Here is a 21,165-nt window from a genome sequence, read left to right on the forward strand (position 1 = left end):
TCAAAGCGCTTTGACACTACTTCCACATTCACACACACATTCACACACTGATGGAGGGAGCTGCCATGCAAGGCGCTAACCAGCACCCATCAGGAGCAAGGGTGAAGTGTCTTGCTCAGGACACAACGGACATGACGAGGTTGGTACTAGGTGGGGATTGAACCAGGGACCCTCGGGTCGCGCACGGCCATTCTCCCACTGCGCCACGCCGTCCCAGTTCTTCTCAATTATTTTCTGTTACGCCCCCCATGGGAAGAAAATAACATATTTTGCGCCGTCCCACTCCCCGCGGCTATTGTAAATGAAATAATTTGTCTTTAAATGTGTTATAAGTACACCTCTGCATTACATCCATCCATCCATTTTCTATCGCTTGTCCCTTTTGGGGTCGCTGGAGCCTAACTCAGCTGCATTCGGGCAGTAGGCGGGGTACACCCTGGACGAGTCGCCACCTCATCACAGACATCTGCATTACATTGTATCCTTATTAACATGAAAGAAAACGGAAATGTAGATCAACTTACAACAAAGAATATGATGATTGAGGGAACCCCCTCATGAAACAGGCCTGTAGAGATGAAATAGTCTTGTGATTTTTTTTCCCACACATACATATATTGCGCTCTACTACGGTATCGAGCACTATTTTTTGGATAACCTTATTAAGACATATATATATATATATATATATATATATATATATATATATATATATATATATATATATGTATATATATATATATATATATATATATATATATAAATATATATATATTTATATATATATATATAAAAATACATATATATATATAAAGCTAGAATTCACTGAAAGTCAAGTATTTATTTTATTTATATATATATATATGTGTGTGTATATGTGTACATATATGAACACTGAATTTCAAGTATTTATTTTATTTATATATATATATATATATATATATATATAAAATAAAATACATATATATATATATATATATATTAAGCTATAATTCACTGAAAGTCAAGTATTTATTTTATGTATATATATATATATATATATATATGTGTAAGAAATACTTGAATTTCAGTGAATTCTAGCTATAAATATACTCCTCCCCCTTAACCCCGCCCCCCGGCCCCGCCCACCCCGAGGTCTCAAGGTTGGCAAGTATGCCCGTCCAGTCTGCGACCCCCACCCAGGCGGCCCGCTCCCCTATTTGAGAAGAACTCAGTCAAGGTACCTCTGAAGTTCATTTTGTGCAATACATTATATCTCCCGAGTAGAGATGTACGTATATCGTTAGGATTTTATCGATACCGATACCAAAATCGGTATTTCTTATTGATACCGGTATTCATCTGTACTCTTATAGGTATCATATGTTACAGTTTAATTGCATTTTGTTTCCTACATGTGTTCTGTGTAAGTTTAGGTGACCAGAGTGTTAATTTAGTTATAATTTCGGACTTAAACTAAAATTTGACTTCCAACTTCTCGTAGTAACTGAACTTGTTTGTAACCCGATGACCGCCTGCAGACAGTTGAACATATTTTAAATTGACACGATCTGCGTAAGCGGTTGTCGACATAAGCAGAAATAACACATTAACTTGCGTCCAGAGAAATAAGCAATAACGATTGAACATATTTATTCTTGTCATTGCGCCTCTTTGCATACAAACACGCATCAGCATGTTGTTACTTCCAAGCAATCACATGCAGATCCAGTGCAAAAATAAACAAAGTAAGGAGAATATACTGTATGCTCTTACAGTAAATGTGTATTCTTTTTACATAATAATCACAATTGCCTGTCAGGATGAAGAAAAACAGTAAAAGTAAAAAAAAAAAACACAATCTACTTGGTCACTTTAAGGCTTATTCACAACTGCCATCATTATTTTGTATAAAATCAAAGTGATAATCCAGTTTGCTACACTAGTTCTTAATTTTATATAAAAAAATGTTACATAAAAATGTCCGATTTGTTTGTGAGCATCTTAACACAACATTCATGGTCTTTTCTGGTAACTAAACCCACAGCCAACAAACAACTTCCACCTTTTCTTTCCCACGTACATCGCTCACATGGCTCCACAATACAACACTGTGCAGGGAAAGCAGCTTTGGAAGAAAGTCGAGATACTGTACATCAATGTTAATGTGTAACTTGGAGTATTCTGGTGGATAACTGTCAACATTCTGAAAAATATCAACATTGTTTCTATGACGCAAAGAGGAGAGACTGCATTCTTAGTACTAACAGAAGCTGAGAGATGCAACAGCACACTTCCACAGCTGGTTTGGGGGGGGAGAAAGAACAAGACGTGGGAACAAAGACAAGAAGAATGTGAGCTTGAGGAAGATGAAAGTGAAGGTGGAGGAGGGAGCGCATTAGATGTGATCGTCATGCATCATGGACTAAAGCAGTGATACAGTTTGTGTTACAGCTTCCAAATGATGAAACGTCACAGGAAAGTTTGCTGAAAAAAATGGCAAATGAAGAAATGTGTCCCATGACATAATGTCCATATATTGTATGACAATTGTTGTACAGCTTGACTGTATGCCAAACAAGTCTTTATGGATATGCTGTGTGTCAACTTCCATTCAGTCTAGAATATCAATCTTAGCATGTCGTCCTCTAGAAGTGAACAGAGCAACACTCCTCTTTTCCAGTGTCAAACATTCTCATATAACCAGCTGGAATAAAAAAAATAAAAATAAACTGGTCGTGAAAAACATTTGGCACATTTTTCTGAAAGCAACACAACTCAAAACATGGAGGAGTGTTACACACATCATTGATTTGTTTGAGTGAGAAATGAAGAATATGATTTTCCCACATTAGAAGGTCACTTTTAAATTAGATCTTTTTTTTTCAGGCTTCAGTGTGGATGTTCACACTTCGGATCAGAAACAGAAAGTCAAATATAACCTCTACAAATTAATTTTGAACACAAATAATATAAGTATGACATGTGGTGTCATTTTTACAATTTAGAAAAGCATACAAAAAAAAATCATATACTATACATCTTTAATCCGTACAAAACATGCATAAGGCCTGGAAATATTATCCACTCAATGTGTGGAGGTGTGATTTGTTTGTCCTCCATGACTGATTTGAGTGTTGACTGCTGGGGTCTTTAAAAAAGTTCAGAATAATTCATCGAAATACGGTCAGCATAGGAATAAAAAAACTTAAAAATAAGATCGCACAAATTCAAACACTTTTAGCTTGTCCTGCTGAGAGAGTTTAATACAAGGTATGGAATGAACAGACCCCACATTTTTTTGGCCATGAACACTTTTTGTCGTTGCAAAATGTCATCATATTTAAATTAGTAACAGTGGCAAAGAACACGTGAATAAAGAAATATGTTGACGTTATCTCACTCAAAGTGAGAAATGAATGTAATTATCTACAGTGTTACCTCAGTTTTCAACCCATCCATCCATCCATTTTCTACGGCTTGTCCCTTACGGGGTCACGGGGTGCTGGAGCCTATCTCAGCTGCAAACGGGCGGAAGGCGGTGTACACCCTGGACAAGTCGTCACCTCATCGCAGCGGTTTTCAAACAAATAGGTAATTTTCATTTACCGCCTCTAGGTTATGGCCAAAACTTAGGGCCTGACGTAGTAAGTGCTAAACAGCGTGTGCAAACTATTAAATGCGCGTACTATTAGGAAGCGTGTTGCATTTGATCTACTAAGACTGTGTGTACAATTGATAACACGAGTAAACGTGGTGCAGACCGCCTCGTTTAAAGGAAATGAGGATTTTGCATCTACTACCGGCTGTCACCATGGAGACGCTCATTTACAGGCATCATGCGCCAACCTGTATTGTTTTGCTATGTTGTGGAACATGCATAATGTGTCGCCATCTTTTCTGGGCTATAAGAAGCTCTTTCAGTGCGATCTACAATGAAACCTACATTTTAGCATGCTGTGCTCTGGGAGACACGAGTGTTGGGCCAAAAACACCAGCAAGAATTGTGATGGTGTGCTGGAGTAATGCAGTCACAACAAAATGCATGTTGCAATACATTTTCAATTCATTAAAGAGATATATTGATAAAATATCTCTTTTATGAAAAACATTAACAGCATTAAAAAAAGAAAAGCCAGCAGACAACATAACAAATCTGAATATGTCATCGCCTCCTTTTCACAGCAGTTTGTGCGTAACTGTGCCAGTTTTCCCATACCTTCAGAACATAGTGAATATAGACACAAAACAGCGGCCGCTAATAGCTCCAGACTTGATAAATCACATTGCGATCTTTAAATGATTTTATTTGCATCTCGTCCCCCCAGTATTGTAGACGTTCTAATAATCAGCATACATTCTGCACATACATGAAGACAAACTTGCTAAATAGATCGCATGAGCTTAGATCAGCTCTACATGTGCAATTAAGTATGCCATACTTGCCAACCCTCCCGAATTTTCCGGGAGACTTCCGAAATTCAGCGCCTCTCCCGAAAACCTCCTGGGACAAATATTCTCCCGAAAATCTCCCGATTTCCAGCCGGAGCTGGAGGCCACGCCCCCTCCAGCTCCATGAGGACCTGAGTGAGGACAGCCTTTTTTCACAACGGGAGGACAACAGGGTGACAAGAACTAAATCATCCAGACGAGAGACAAATTGTATTATTATGTTTATCTAACCTAAAAATAAATATATTTATTAATTTAAAAAAAAACTAAATACATTTTTACTATATTTTGCTAAAAACATCCAAATTAATTATACATTAAAATAAACATATTTGAAATAATTAATTTTAAATTATCATAATAATTCATTTAAAATGACCATATTTAATTATTAAAATAATTGCTTGTTTATCAACAACTTTAACATTTTATTCATTACATTTTGAAGGTCTCAGAAATCAAGTCATGTTATATTCCTTAATATTTATTTATGCAAGTTTGAAGTATCAATTATCTAAACACAGTTTTGTTTGCATATTTTCAGGATATATATATATATATATATATATATATATATATATATATGTATGTATTAAATACTTGACTTGGTGAATTCTAGCTGTCAATATACTCCTCCCCTCTTAACGACGCCCCCAACCACGACCACGCCCCCCAACCCCCACCTCCCGAAATCGGAGGTCTCAAGGTTGGCAAGTATGAAGTATGCAGAATGTCAGACAGACATTTATTTGATTGTTTTACTTGAATGTACGTCATTTATTTGCTCAAACAGTTTTATCTAAGTTCCACACACCAGTCTTTGCACTGACCTGATCACTGGCCGTATAACAACTCACGCCACCTTTCAGGTACTCATCCACGATTGAGGTAAAGGAGCATGTGCGGAAGGAAAAAAATAGATTGCGTGATTAATTTTTTTTTTTAATGCAATATTTTTTGTGATTAATCACAAATTTGACAGCCATAGTTTGAATACGCACAGACCTTTAGTAGATCAGACCCATCATGCGTAAAAATAGTCTGTTTGCGCGCACGTTTTTTTTGTGGAATTAAATCCCCAATCAGAGAACCTCTGCCAGCACTTTGAGAAAGAAGATGAAAGGACTCAGCTCGGCTATCCTCCTTTAGACCCTCTTTGCTCAACGCCATCTTTGCCCACAAGTAAAGTTAAAAGTGATAATAAATATTCATTTATCTATTTCATTCTGTCATGATCCGTGGCCCGGATCATGTTTTTGGTATTTTCGGTTAGTTTTGGACTCCCTCAGTTCCTGTTTTGTGCACCCTTGAGTTTGTTTTAGTTACCATGGTTGCTTATTATTTTCACCTGCCTCTGATTGGTGTTCGGAACGCTCACCTGTTCCCGAGCACTAATCAGAGGCATTATTTAAGCCTGCCTTTGCCGGTCAGTCCGCCTGGCTTCTTTGTTTGCTTATGCTACAGTTACGTGAGTATTCCTTGTCTTTTTGCCTATGCTAAGTGTTAGCGTTCGCTTCGAGTGCGATCAGCACATTTTTCCTCTGGTTTGTTTTCAGTTTTTGGTACTTGTTTGAGTTCTACAAATAAATCATGTTCCTACCTGCACGTCCTGTCCGGAGTGGTCCGTTTGCATCCCGGGGGAATGAACCTCGCAACAAGCTGCGACCCCACGCACGTAACACATTCATCATTTATATGTCTTTCACGTTCGTTTTTTCATGTAATTATTATTTATAAAATATTTTTTTTGTTAATATTTTGGAGTGTCTGAAACGAAACATTGGATTTTCGCCTGAAGGATTTCAAAAAGGAACCGAGGTATCACTGTTTTAGAAAGAATATGGAGTTTGACAGTTAATAATGAGTTTTGTCTGTGAATAGTCCCAGCAATTCTAAAGGTTGACAAGCAACCTAGAAAAATGAAGGGATATTAAAAAGGCTCAATGTAAAACCTGCTAATCCATCCTAAGGTATTCATTTCTTAACACTGACTTGTCTGTGAAGTGCATGGATAATGTTTCTATTTGTCCAGCTTTTACTCCTTCAGTAGCAGAAACTGTGAACTCCTGTGAGGGGCGATGACAGATAATCCACACAAGATGAGCCGTATGCAGAACAGCTGCTGTGTGGAAAGGCGAGAAAAAACAAATCCAGTGAAGGCGTAGGACTGAGTCTTTGGGCCAGATAAGGTCCAAAGCAGATTAGCTCCAAGACGCTGTCAGTGTGTGTTCTTTGCCTCGTCTCACATCCGTAAGGTGTGACAAACCGTCAGGACAAGTGTGAAAAATCGAGGAAGATGACGGCCGGCACAAGCAGCTGATGCCTGTGTCACAGGTCCACCTGTCACCAGTTGAACAGAGAGTTCTGACCCAACGACATGAAGTAAATCTGACTGCTGCCTCCTGACTGCACTGACGCAAAGAAGACCTACAACAGGAGAAAGAACCACATCATATCATCAAGTTATTGTTGTTTCACTTCAACTATTACTCATTTTGTTTATGTTATTACACATATTGGTGTGTATCTTTATTAATGTATTGTGTACTGTGTGGGTGACTAGGTGTTCATATAACTCGCATAACTGGTTTATAGGTCAAGGTTCTACTGCCTTTAACTGCAAATCCTGATACTGGAAAATACCAACCTACCTTATCATTTCTTTCACACAAGAACTTGAGTTTCTGAGCCTTTTTGTGCATGAAAACTCCCTCCAGGTTTCCTGTGTTGGCAGACCTGAGCTCTATAGCCTTCTCTCCCCAACCCATCACCTGGTTGGACTGCAGGTAGGCTACACAAACAAGGACATTATAAAGCATTGTTCAATTATTAACTATCATGCCGGTCAAATGTCCTGTACTTCATTTACTCCACAATAATCTTTGTAAAGGCAGAATTAATGTGTGCAAGTGTACCATATTTTGTTTCTGTAAGTTTCTATTGACAACATGTCTGTTCCAAGCAATCAAGAACACAAACAAGTGACATGAATCTCACCGACAGATGCGGGCATCTCTCCCCATTGCAAAACCGTATCCTTGGTGATGCGGCCGTAGGTGTCAATGTAGACGCCTTCGTCTTCATAGCAAACAAGAACCTCGGTACCGGCACTGTTTGGCAAAATAATGATGGCATGGGGATGGATGGTACCCGGGATCTGTGAAACACACACGCATTAAGAACTTAATTTAGTGTGTACAAAAATGTAAGTAAAACAATAGTTCAGAATCAACTGGTGTCAATCAATGAGTTTTTGTCATATGCACGGCAACAACCTTGACCACACTGCAAAAAAGTACATTCCATTTCTGAAATCAGGTAAAAAAATACATATTTTTTCCTACATGTCAGACTGAATATTGGGTAACACGTACTAAAACTACTTAAAATAACCAACGTAATCAAGAAAAATAAAAACAAAGTAAAATCTAAAATTGAAAGTACATATTTTTTTACTTTAATTTTGACCTCTGTCAGGAAATTATGTGATCAATGGGATTTGTCTGTTCGTAAATTAGCTAGTTGGCAAAATAACTCAAAGTTAATGTGCATATTTTGATGAAACTTTCAGTCATTGGGAAAAGGAAAGAAAGATTTGATTTTGGGGGTGACCTGGATCATTTTTACTACTTTACCTTACCGAGCCTCAACTTCTATGTATGAATGTATGTGCATGGATTGTGGTTCCAAACATGCGTCCATGAATTATCAAAAATACCAATTTGGAACTGTAAACACAAGACTATCTTAGGAACTAGTTACATCACACAGAGTAGGACTACAATATGTATTAGCCGCACAAGCCTCAACCGCTCGTACTGTAACGTCCACCTGGACGTTGTAATGATGACAAGGAGGTATAAAAGCTAAAGTAATAACTAAGCATAAGACCAGAATCAACACTTGTCTTGCCTCTTCTACCTCCTCCTTCCAAAAAAATACAGGGATGAAGACCTCCCGTTATTACTGTTTCATTTACTTGTTTTATCTAATAGTTTAAAAAATATATTTTATCCCTTCCATGTGTTTTATGTACAGTGTGAGTATTTTAAGTGTTAATTTAGGTATGAGATCCAACTTACATAAACATTTGACTCACATCACAGTCTAGGAATGAATTAAGTTAAGCTACAATTACTATAGTATGCGTAATATTGTAATACTACAGGGGAATGATGAAATGAGCAAAATGCAAATGTAAAGGTTAAATAAAGACAATCAGAAACAAGCAGTTCTTAAAAACCATTAAAGAAGCATAGAAAAAGTAATTTATAGTTTCATTAAAAACATGAATTATTTTTGTATTTCTCAATACACCTAAAAGCAATAAACACATTTGTAAGCATTTAAAAGTATGTGATGGTCAGAAATACTCACAGAAAACCTTAACCAAGACCCTGGAATATAACAGCGGATTTAGATGATTACACTATAATTGCCAGGAGCCACCAAGTCAAGCAAATTCAGCCAAGTCTTAGAAGAACAACAAAAATGTCCACACATCAAATCCCAGTGACCCCCCTCAAACAGGCTGATGAAAATAGTCAAGGTGTATACATCACCAGAGTGTTAGCCATCACAATCCTCAGCATCAGCACCGGCATCCACAGACGCAACGCAATCTTAATCCTATGCCTTGGCATCAGCATTGTTAGATAGCTCGACTACCATAGATGCTGTGAGTGTCGTCTGTGAGAGTCTGCAACTTTGTGTGGGTGAGGGATGAACTGTGTGTCGGCACGCGGATGCTTGTGTGGGAGTAAAGTGTTCTCCCAAGTGAACGGTCTAAGGGTGTGTGTAGGTAAAAGGTGCCAATGATTGTGCTGAAAGAACAATATAAGGCACCAGTGTAATAGTCAGCTGTGTGAGGACTGGCTAATATACTACAACACACACACATGCACACACACGGTTGAGAAAAAGAGGACAGGGTTCGTGTATTTTTAGAGTGTTCTCCCTTCATATGTCCGCTGGTACACTCTCACCTCCTCTGCTTGTTCATCTTCGAAAGTAGCACATGTTTGAGGTGTGTGTGAGTGAGAACATGTAGTGGAAGAAATGTGTGCAAGCATAGGTTTATAGTGTTAGAGGTATGCCAATACACCAATAACATTGTTGATGCACTTTTACAATATATAGTACACTATTGCTGACAAAGCAAGCATACCCTTCACATTTTAGCACAGCTAACCTTTTTGGTTACATGAAAATATGGTAACACTTTAGTATGGGGAACAGATTCACCATTAATTAGTTGCTTATTAAAGTAACAAATACTTAATTTAGAGTTATTTGGACACTAGGGGAACATATAAGGGGTAGGGTTAGGGTTAGGGTTACTAATAAGCAATAATTCTGAGGTTATTGAGGGAAGACTCTTAGCTAATGGCTTACTAGTTGTATAATAAGGCCATGCAGAATAAGGTATTAATAAGTACTTAATAATGTCTAATTAAGAGCCAATACGTTAATAATGTGTATGTTAATAAGCAACTAATTAATGGTGAATATGTGTTCCCCATACTAAAGTGTTACCGAAAAAATATATATAATACAATAATAATATATAATAATTAGGGCTGCAACAACTAATCGATTAAAATCGATTATCAAAATAGTTGCCGATTAATTTAGTCTTCGATTCGTTGGAACTATGCTATGCGCATGCGCGGAGTTTTTTGTTTTGTTTTATAAACCTTTGTTTATAAACTGCAACATTTACAAACAGCTGAGAAACAATAATAAAAATAAGTACAAAAACAGTACAAAACAGCACCGCTGAGGCTCCGTCTCATGAGGTGGAGGTAAGCTAGCCAATGATGTGTCATGTACAGCTCACGTGACGACGCCGTCTGGAAACATTTGAAAAATGGCGCAGGACGGATAGTTTAGCGGAGAAACATCTTGACGTTTCTGCTTCAATGGAGAAAAGTGTACGGCCTAAGTCGTCAAAAGTGTGGGAACACTTCACTTTAAAGACTTCAAAGAAGACCGTTTCCTGAAAATGGCACGGAAGTACAACATTGCTTCAGGAGCACCTGAAAAGGAAACATGTTGGAGCCATGGATGAAGGGAACTCACGGTACGTAACTTTTTAAGTCCATAGTGGCAACAGGCATTCATGAGTTCAGCTTTTTTGTGAGTAACGTTAACGTTATGCCTTTGTTGCAACGCGGGGCTGATAATGTGTCTCCGGCACATTTGACTCCGTTTTGAGAGAGAAAACGCACGGTTACCAATTTGGAAATAAACCGATAAAGCTATATAAATATATTTAGATTTGAGTGACGCTTTAGTATAACTAAACGTTATGAAGGTGCTGGAATATTTCATGCTATTATTCAGAGGCAGCCTAAAATTAATTCTTTATTATTCACAACAGAAACGTGTACAATATCTGATTCAGTTCTGATCTGATGAGTTACATTTCTGTGTTATTATTGGTGTATGCTGCACCCCCAATGTCCAGAACATGGTGCCAGTATGCTGTTTTTTTTCAATAAAATACTGGAAAGGATAGAAATGTAGTTTGTCTCTTTTATCCGATTATTAATCGATTAATCGAAGTAATAATCGACAGATTAATCGATTATCACATTAATCGTTAGTTGCAGCCCTAATAATAATGATATAGTTTAATCTGCGATGAGGTGGCAACTTGTCCAGGGTGTACGCTGCCTTCTGCCCGAGTGTGACCTCAAAAGAGACGAGCGGTAGAAAATGGATGGATGAAATTTTATGTAATAATTCAAGAAAAAAAAATGGCAAAATGTTTTAGAATATGAGTCACAAGAAAGCTGCCCAAATACATATACACAGTAGTGCATAAATAAATGACCAGTCATCTCTCTTTAGTTGAACCAGCAAGTGGGCAATTTATTTGCATTGAAGACTCTGCAAATCAGTTTGTATATGGAGATGTAAATATGAACATAACAGAGAGATTACCCCTGGAAAACAAGCAAGTTAACATACAAGGACTTCCTAAAGTTGTGGTGAAAAGCTTGTCAAGTACTCGTACCTGACCATTCACGAGATTTAGGTGTAGGGTTGGGCATCGTGCATCGAGCATCAATGGGAACCAGGATTAACACTGTAATTCTCCTGAAATTGTTAACATTTTGTAATTTTGATTCCTAGTTCCAATGCTCGACTGAAATAAATAACCGCAGAATATGAGCCGAACAACAAAGAAGAAACAGTCGCCACTTTTAAAAAAATGTCTGTTGAGTTAATAAAAGGGACATTTCATTCAAAAATTACTTTTGTAAACGTCCTAATTTAAACCATGCAAACTTTTATAAAGACCCTGCCTATTTAAGAACCCAAATCGAGAATTGTGAGGAACTGGAATCAAAATGAGGAATCGGAATTGGAAATGAAATTGTTCAAATTAAACAGATGCCCAAGTCTATTTAGGTGTGGCATCAAAATGAAAGCAGAACAATTTAAAACAAACTACACTCATGATATGGCTCTTCCACATCACATGAGTGTAAGTTTCACAGGTATGATAAAGCACTTTTAAAAGTGCCGTATGTAATAATGTGGCCAGAAATGGTACTGCAATCACGGTCCAAATTCTGTCGTCGCCTCCCACTCCCCATGTCTGAGGTTGCCAGATACGCAGCCAAATCTGAATCATACTCCAAGGAACGTCAAATGGCAATCGACGAGTCCTACGCTGTAGGTTTCTTAGACTTAGACAAACTTTATTGATCCACAAGGGAAATTGTTCCACACAGTAGCTCAGTTACAAAGGTTGGAAAGGATAAGGATGGAAAGGATAATGCACACAAGGGCACAACAGGAGGGCGAAAACAAAAGGTATAAAGTAGACAAAAATTTACCCTAATAGTAATATAAAATGGCATATATGTAATATTTACATACTATATATACAGTATATAATATATACTGATATATTATATTATTTTATATTATATTTTTACATAATATATACAATATATAACAAACTTCTCTTGTTTATGCTTCTTGCAAGATGCCACATTTTACTGATGTCGATTAGCCAAATGTATTTATAAAGTTACACAGCAATATTTTTGTCGGGAGTTGGAACAGATTGTTGGCATTACCCTGCTAAAATGTCTAGTTTGACCGCACGGACCACCATCGAAATAATGATTTATATCTGAGATCATTATTCATGCGTTCGTTACGTCTCGTCTCGACTACTGTAACGTATTATTTTCGGGTCTCCCTATGTCTAGCATTAAAAAATTACAGTTGGTACAAAATGCGGCTGCTAGACTTTTGACAAGAACAAGAAAGTTTGATCATATTACGCCTATACTGGCTCACCTGCACTGGCTTCCTGTGCACTTAAGATGTGACTTTAAGGTTTTACTACTTACGTATAAAATACTACACGGTCTAGCTCCGTCCTATCTTGTCGATTGTATTGTACCATATGTCCCGGCAAGAAATCTGCGTTCAAAGAACTCCGGCTTATTAGTGATTCCCAGAGCCCAAAAAAAGTCTGCGGGCTATAGAGCGTTTTCTATTGGGGCTCCAGTACTATGGAATGCCCTCCCGGTAACAATTAGAGATGCTACCTCAGTAGAAGCATTTAAGTCCCATCTTAAAACTCATTTGTATACTCTAGCCTTTAAATAGCCCCCCTGTTGGACCAGTTGATCTGCCGTTTCTTTTCTTTTCTCCTCTGCTCCCCTTTTCCTTGAGGGGGGGGGGGGCACAGGTCCGGTGGCCATGGATGAAGTGCTGGCTGTCCAGAGTCGGGACCCGGGGTGGACCGCTCGCCTGTGCATCGGCTGGGAACATCTCTACGCTGCTGACCCGTCTCCGCTCGGGATGGTGTCCTGCTGGCCCCACTATGGACTGGACTCTTACTATTATGTTGGATCCACTATGGACTGGACTCTCACAATATTATGTCAGACCCACTCGACATCCATTGCTTTCGGTCTCCCCTAGAGGGGGGGGGTTACCCACATATGCGGTCCTCTCCAAGGTTTCTCATAGTCATTCACATCGACGTCCCACTGGGGTGAGTTTTTCCTTGCCCGTATGTGGGCTTTGTACCGAGGATGTCGTTGTGGCTTGTGCAGCCCTTTGAGACACTTGTGATTTAGGGCTATATAAATAAAGATTGATTGATTGATTGATTGATATATCTTGAATGAACTACCGTTATCAGTTATAAAGGTATTCGAAAAGAACATGATTTATTAATGCCTTTTGACATCAGGGCCATTTAATGATGAAATGACATTAAATTATTACATATGGCACCTTTAAAAACATTGAAGTTCTTTTGTGGCATGTTTGAGACTAATCAAATTGAAAACAAAAATCGAATCCACGTACAATAGCTTAAGTGTTATGCGAGTATAATATTTAACTTTACAAATAAACAATATACAGGAAGGTTGAAACTGTTCATATTTCCTGTACAGTTGAATTAAAAAAAACACAAAAACCGAAGGGAGGAATATGAGCACACCCTTGGTATTTGTTAAAGCCCTAACTCCAGCATTCAGTCTTTAGCTAAAAGTCTATCAGCTTTGAATTTTTTTCAGTTATTCCTGGTAATAGTGCTTTGACAAGGCATCTCTTTTTTCTAGCCGTCATTATAGATTTTCAAATGGATTTAGGTCTGAGTTTTGATTGAGGTCCGAGTTCTGGCTGGGCTACTGCAAAACTTTAAAAAGCTTATACTGGTGAGGGCATTTTTTGTAGTCTTCTGCAAACTGTGGCTTGAACTAAAATGGATTGATTGGTGGCTAATGGTGTTAAATCAAATCAATTCATTCCTGTCCAGATAAAACCAGTAGAAATGTTCTTACCATTTTAATGGCATGAGATTTTATTTGATAAATATGTGGTCTTCCAAGACATTTCAACCTTATGAGCAATGTATGCAGACGACAGTTCTTACTGTATTATTAAAGCACCTCAAGCACTCTGCTTTATGGTTTCAATGGCTTTCATGTTTTAGCTGCATGTTGACTGATTTGAATACTGAGTCTGAATTTTATCTGGCACTTCCGCCCGAATGCAGCTGAGATAGGCTCCAGCGACCCCGCAAGGGACAAGCGGTAGAAAATGGATGAATGGATTTGCGTGATGATGAGGCACAAAGCACACACTTCATGGTCTTGTTGACTAAATATTATCTCACTGTCTCGCTAGCTCTCTGAGACATAGAGCTCCAGGCTGCTTTGGTGCACTTTTTCTCAATAGTCGGTAATATGGGTAACAAGAATGACCATCATGTGCTTTATGAATGCTGTGTTCCTTGTTCATGCACAGATTATTTCATTTCTCAACCTCTTTGATGTCAGTGCCTAAAGCATCAGACCAGTCTCGCCATTAAATTAGAAAAAAACTGAAATGTAATATATTCCAAATACATGGCAACGTATTTTTAAATCTAAAATAAATAAATAAATAAAAAAGACTGCCATGTATGTGGAATAAATGTTTTTGATTATGATGAAATCATTATTATGCTTTAAAGGGAAGGTGCAAACAGAAAATATGCTGGGCATAAATAGATAGAAGTAATTGAAAAATTAACATATAATAATTGATACAGAAGATTTTATATATATATATATATATATATATATATATATATATATATATATATATATATATATATATATATGTATATATATAAGTATATAGTAATTGTTTAGTATTATGATTTAACTCTTTACTTCAATTGCACATATATGTCTTTTTTTTTCTTGGTCAGTTCAAACTAAAGCTCAACAACAGGACAAATAAAAGCAGGGGAGGAGAGTGGACTGAGCATGAGTGTACAAAATTCATCAATTGTCATGTGTACAATCCACTCTACCCCAAGACAGAGATCATTAAACCATGACTGACACTTTCAACAGTGAGTAGGAAGTGCATCCAGAGAGAATGAGGGTAGAGAGTTGATATGATGATAGTGTTTAATGATGGTATAGAATACAAAATAACAAAATATGTCAGACTGATTGACTTATAATTAAACTATTCTCTGAGATAACATCTCATCTTGAGCATTTACTGCAAAAATGATTTCAGTATTTACTTATGTTTGAACCACATCAAATTTGAGAAACATACGATAAAACTAAAATAGTCAAAGTCACACAAAAACTGAGTTTAAACCACCTTTATGCATTTTGTCATGTAAAACTTCTGTTTTCTCAATAGGTTGACATTTGTCATACAATGCAACTGAATTTAACTGAGTTTATAGCAGAAAGTGAGCTAGGCAAAGTTTGTAGGACAACTTCACAATTTTGACCTACTGCAACTTAACCTCCATGCTGGTCACACTGGACCTTTGCCAGCAAATACCCCTACATATTTAGGGTTAAAATAGTCAAGTCAGTTTGGTCTTCCATATTATTTATCCACACATCTGGTGGTTTCATTAAATGTGTCATACAGTATAGCTAAGTCAAAATGTAGTGTATCAAAAGTTAAATTGTACATTGGATGATAATGGTAAAATTGTACTTCTTAATATGACTACACAATGTTTGACCCTGCAACTGATTCCTTCTACTTAGGCTGCACAAAAAATCAGACAAAAATAAGTATTGTGATTTCGATTGTCACGATCATGTTCAAGCAATGTTTTTATTTAACCTAGTAAGCTGCATCAAATTCTCTCACATTCTCTTTTACTCAAGGACTCCCGCTGCACTGTCGTTGTTCTCCGTCCCCTAGCAAGCCTTGCCGGCCAGGATGAGTGGGCTCTGTTGCCTTTCTGGCTATTAATCAACAGATCTTGGAAGAATAATTACTAGTATTAATTATTATTATATATTATAATTACTATTCTTCTGACTTGTCTTTATTATGTACTGACCTATGCAGTGAGCCAGCGTGCCAGGTTTTGGACTTCATTGATTATTTCAGTCTTCATTTAACAAAATTACAGATAACTATAATGATTAAAGAAACTGTGTGATTTTTTTCAAAACATAAGCCCAGAATGTTGTGCATTTGCGTGTATATGAACATTGCTAAAACAACCCTCCCAATTTGCGGTCTGAATTCTAAAAACATTTAATGATGTTTTTTGCAGAATCATCATGTAGCTATGGAACACTTACATGTGTAGGCAGATACAGGTCGTATGGGGTTCCAGAGTCGACATCAATGGCATGAAAACCAAATGAAGAGCCATAGATGACCTTTAACCTTTGACCTTCCTCCACGGTCAGGTCAACAGACAACGGCTTCTGTGGCAAAGATCTGAAAGACTAAGGCAGACAAGAAGCGAATCGTAATCAAAATGGAAAAGATTTGACCTAAAATACATACATTGGCACAATATGTCATACCAAACAACACAGTATATTTTGGTTTGTTTCCAAGTAAGGAAACACAAGTAGCACAGGCCACCATGGATGTGAAGAAATGGGGCACCACTGTAATGAGAATCTCCTGAGACAAGCTCTCATATGCCTGAATGGGTCATATCCACATTTGTGGTCGAGTTTGGCTGTGGATTGACCTCATTCACTATTTCAGTGATTCTCAATCTGTGGTACGGTACGCGGCCTCCATCTCGTGGTACGTCAAAGAATCACTAGATTAAAGTCTGGTGTTTTATTTTCCTATATACAAACACAGTGTTACTGTTCAAACTGTGTGTAATGTTACAGTAGCCAACATATTAAATATACTTGTTAAATAAAACCATTGCCTTGTTTTCTTATGAATATTTAGGACTACTACGCTACTGTATTTCAATGTTAGTCATTATGGTGGTACTTAGAGAGCCAAGTTTTTTCTGAAGTGGTACTTGGTGAAAAACGTTTTAGAACCACTGCACTATTCAGTCCACCTATATTAATTGTTTACGGTAACAATTCATTGTTTTGGCATTTTTGAAAGGGTCGCCAAGCATGTAACAAAGGGAAATAAAATTGAAGAGTGAAATTTAACCATTCCAGAAATCCTATAAAATATTTACTCATTGAGCTGCGCTTTATTTTCCATGGGAATAAAATGCATTCAAAAATATATCAGAAAATTACCCACCTTAAAGGCCATGAACTTATGGTAGGGTTTGGGTGCCCAGGCATAAACCTCGACTGCATTCTTCAGAGCAATTACTAAAAACTTGATCTTCTCATATCGCACTGAAAAAAGAGACACAAAAATAATCCTTCACATTTTTTTTCCTGCATTAAATAACACCTCACAGTATGAAGAAAAGTAAAACATTTGTCAATGCAGCAGTGTACTTACCCACTTTGTAGTGTACACAACCTTCCAGATCAGCAACAGATGTCCAACCTTGCCTCTTCTCCACTTCCGGGTCATTCCTGAGGATTTTATTTCTCAACCAAGACAGGTAGTACAAGCGGAGCTTGTTCTTTTTACCTTGAAACACATTGAGATTTTCACTTCTGTTTATGTTATACACGAATTACCAATAAATAAAGTTAAGAATACTTATTGTTTGGACAAAAAAACAAGTCTTTGAACTTGCCCCCAAAGGCCCCAAGAAATGTTTCTTCTTCTTTGCTAACACATTTATTATACTGCAGTTAGGTGGAATACTAATGATAATGAGTAATAACAATAGTGTATATAGGCCTAGTTTCAGTTGAACATTTTCAATTTTCACTGAATCCAGAAAATTGCCAACCAAATAAATGATGACAATTGCTTTCTTGCATTTAAATTTAGAGACACGTCCCCTATTTTAATAGATTTGGCAGTAAACTAAAGGGTTCTTATAGACCAGCAAGCTCACTTAAGACCTCAAATTTGAAGCTATCCAACCAGGGCATAAAAGGTGCCAGAGTGAAACTGATTTTCAAAATCCTCGTCATATGGAACAAAACATCCTTGATATGTCCTTGATATTTCTATATCCCCTTTATAAGAATACAATAGCACTTGCAGTAGGGACTAGAGCTGCACCGATTAATACATTAAATTGATTAATTTGATTAGAAAAAAAGCTTTGATTTCTGTTGCTTGGGTTAAGCCAACTATTAAAAATTGAGAAAATCTGGATCGCATACAGTGCCGGGGACTTGAAATATGTGGTCATAGTTTCTACATAGCCGCTGCACGAGAGTGTACATGAGAGCGGTGGTGTGGGTGCCCTTATCTGTGTGGCGGCGAACTGCAGATAGTGGCGATGGAGAAAAATGTCTCAAAGGAAAACAGCCCCACCGGGGAAAGAGAGTAAAGGATCAAAAGCAAATGACAGAAGCTGTCAAAAGTTTAGGATCATTTTAAAAATAAAAAGTCAGACAAAGGAATTAAATATTTCCACTTTTAAACAGAGCTGGCATTCCACAACTGCACTATATCGATGCTGCAGTACATGATCAAAAAGCACCGTACGTATTTACAGGGCAAACAACCAGAAACAAGGCAAATGTCTATTTTACAGGCAGCGAATAGCATCTTATATGCTTGACTCGCATACCGAAAGTTTTTTTTTAAACACATGGGGCATTTGAGAACATGTTAGCGTACTGTATCTTGAATTTGTATGTTAATGCTAACGAGTTGTTTGTCCAAATATCAAACACCACTTCTACCATTAATACCTTTTTAAATGTGTCTTAAATTGTTAGTACACACACAATTTTGAATACATGCTCTATATATCAAAGTTAGACCAGAAAATGTGCTTTCTTCTTTATCATGACTGTGCTACAAAGCATTATCATACTTAGCCTTTATTTTTAACACGGTTTTTATACAAACTAATTACCTGCTTAAACTAATATTTCATTTATTACCTGTTAAAAATGCAATTTTCATAAAAAAATAAACAATGCCATAGCAGGCAGAATTATTCAAACTAGTTTCCATAAAATACACATTGAAGCTATAACGTGTGCTTTATCTGATTATTCAATTAATCAAATAAACTAATCAATAACTCAGCTACTAAAATAATTGATAGCTGCAACCTTAGTAGGGGCCCGTGTTTGCATGTGTAGATATGTACTTTAGGTGGGGAAACCTGTGAACTTTCAGTGCATGTACCTGATATAGTAATCAGCACATTCAGTCCTTCCAGCACATCCATCTGCTGAAACCTTCTTCTGCTAATGAGTGAGTAGACTTTCCCCTGACCGCTTCTGTCAAGCAGCCAGAGACCGTTCTCTGTACCAACCAACAGATTCACACCTGCAGAGAAAACAAAACAAAAATCAACATTCACATTTTACATAACAAAGTGTGATATAATTTTTTACACAGTTGTATAAACATAAATACCACTACCAACCCCATAGTCCAGCACTGAGAACCTCAGCATTGAATTTCTTCTTGTATTTGCGGATCTCAGGAGAGTCACTTTGTGGTCGAATATTAGTGGGGTTCACATTCACGACAGATCCCTTCCTGTGGTTCTCTCTCTTGATTGGCTCACCCTTACTGCATGCTGGGAAAAGTATCATCACAACTGTGTTCAATTTGTCTGGTAGATTAACTCCTTGTCATTGTAATTATTAATTACATACGAAACAAGAAACATAAAAGTTTTTTTGGTATTTATGAGACAGCCTAGCTATATACAGTACAGGTCTTTGATTAACTGTGGTTATGAATGCACTCCCATAAATTGTTCCAAAAATTAGTAACTCTGGAAAAAGAAAACAAAATAGTTATGTGTGTGTCAGAAAATACGCACAACAGTCATGTCACATATTAAAATTGTCTCCTTCACTCTTCCTTCATTTAACAGGTATGTGTTTATTTGATCATATTCTTTAAAAATATTGAATTATTTGAGCTTCTATATCTTTACTTTGTATCATTATTGATGTAAATTATGCCCTCTCTGTCGCTTTGTCTTCTTCACTTCCGAATTTATTATTGTTAAGAAAAGCAGCACATCGTTCTCCACAGAAAGCTGTTTTCAAGCCAATTCATGTAATAATTAGTGTTTTAGTGAATGTAAACGTACTGATTGGTTTGCTGCCCGGTCTTAGACGTTCAAACGCCAGGATCATCATCAAGGATAAAAATGGTGTCTTTAAACATGAGAGTTCCTATAAACTGGACAGTGATAACTAAGCAGTGTAGTGGTCTCGTTATTGAACTTTTTTCACCCAATCAGCCTGTCAGTCTATGTTTTGCAAGACCACTTCCAGTGTGCATGACAACAACAGTGATAAGAAGTTGTTCTGCCTTTTTTTTTAAATTGTATTTCTCTTTCATTTAATTATTGTATTTAATATTTGTATTACTTTGTTTATTAATAATTCATGTGTTCTGTACACAGAGTGCGTGACTCTGGTGTTAATTTAGATGTAAGTTAGGTATAAGTTCCTACTTACATCACAGTTGAAGAAATGGAACTCATTAGTAACCTGAGGACTACATCTACAAGTTTACTTACTGGGGCTCTGTGGCGGTGAAGATATAGGGATCAATCTGGGATCAATGAAGGAGAAGAAGGAGGAGGAGGAAGATGAGGTGTTTTTGCCAGTTGGACTGCTAAAAGCCTGAAGAAAACAACATCACAACAGCAAATTGTAAGCAAAGCTATATACTATGAGCTTGTTGTTCTATAAACACAAGAACACACAAAAAATACTGAGTACTGTATGTTAGTAGAGATGATTGTGGTATTAGATCTGTTCACTGCCAACTGACTCGCTACCTTCCTCTAGTGGACTGATGTGACTGATGCAACTACTAAAGCAGTAATGTAAACCATTCTTTTCATGTATATTATTACCTCACAAAATAACCTAA

The 21,165-nt window shown here is 37.1% G+C and overlaps 1 protein-coding gene across 4 annotated transcripts in view; it reads right to left on the minus strand.

The window, feature by feature from the left end:
* Positions 1-5,113: 5,113 nt before the first annotated feature.
* The window catches only part of LOC133575337 (traf2 and NCK-interacting protein kinase), an 82,885-nt gene continuing 66,833 nt past the window's right edge, over positions 5,114-21,165 (minus strand). For all 4 annotated transcript variants that reach the window (XM_061927995.2, XM_061927994.2, XM_061927993.2 and 1 more), the window contains 9 exons: positions 20,807-20,912; positions 19,691-19,846; positions 19,447-19,590; positions 17,680-17,814; positions 17,470-17,570; positions 16,536-16,685; positions 7,429-7,588; positions 7,083-7,222; positions 5,114-6,858 (listed from right to left, as the gene is read on the minus strand). In XM_061927995.2, the coding sequence (XP_061783979.2) occupies positions 6,775-6,858; positions 7,083-7,222; positions 7,429-7,588; positions 16,536-16,685; positions 17,470-17,570; positions 17,680-17,814; positions 19,447-19,590; positions 19,691-19,846; positions 20,807-20,912 (1,176 nt within the window). In that variant the 3' untranslated portion in view covers positions 5,114-6,774. The remainder of the gene's footprint in view (positions 6,859-7,082; positions 7,223-7,428; positions 7,589-16,535; positions 16,686-17,469; positions 17,571-17,679; positions 17,815-19,446; positions 19,591-19,690; positions 19,847-20,806; positions 20,913-21,165) is intronic.

Source organism: Nerophis lumbriciformis, linkage group LG35 (genome assembly GCF_033978685.3).
Source record: "Nerophis lumbriciformis linkage group LG35, RoL_Nlum_v2.1, whole genome shotgun sequence".
In the NCBI taxonomy this organism is placed as follows: Eukaryota; Metazoa; Chordata; class Actinopteri; order Syngnathiformes; family Syngnathidae; genus Nerophis; species Nerophis lumbriciformis.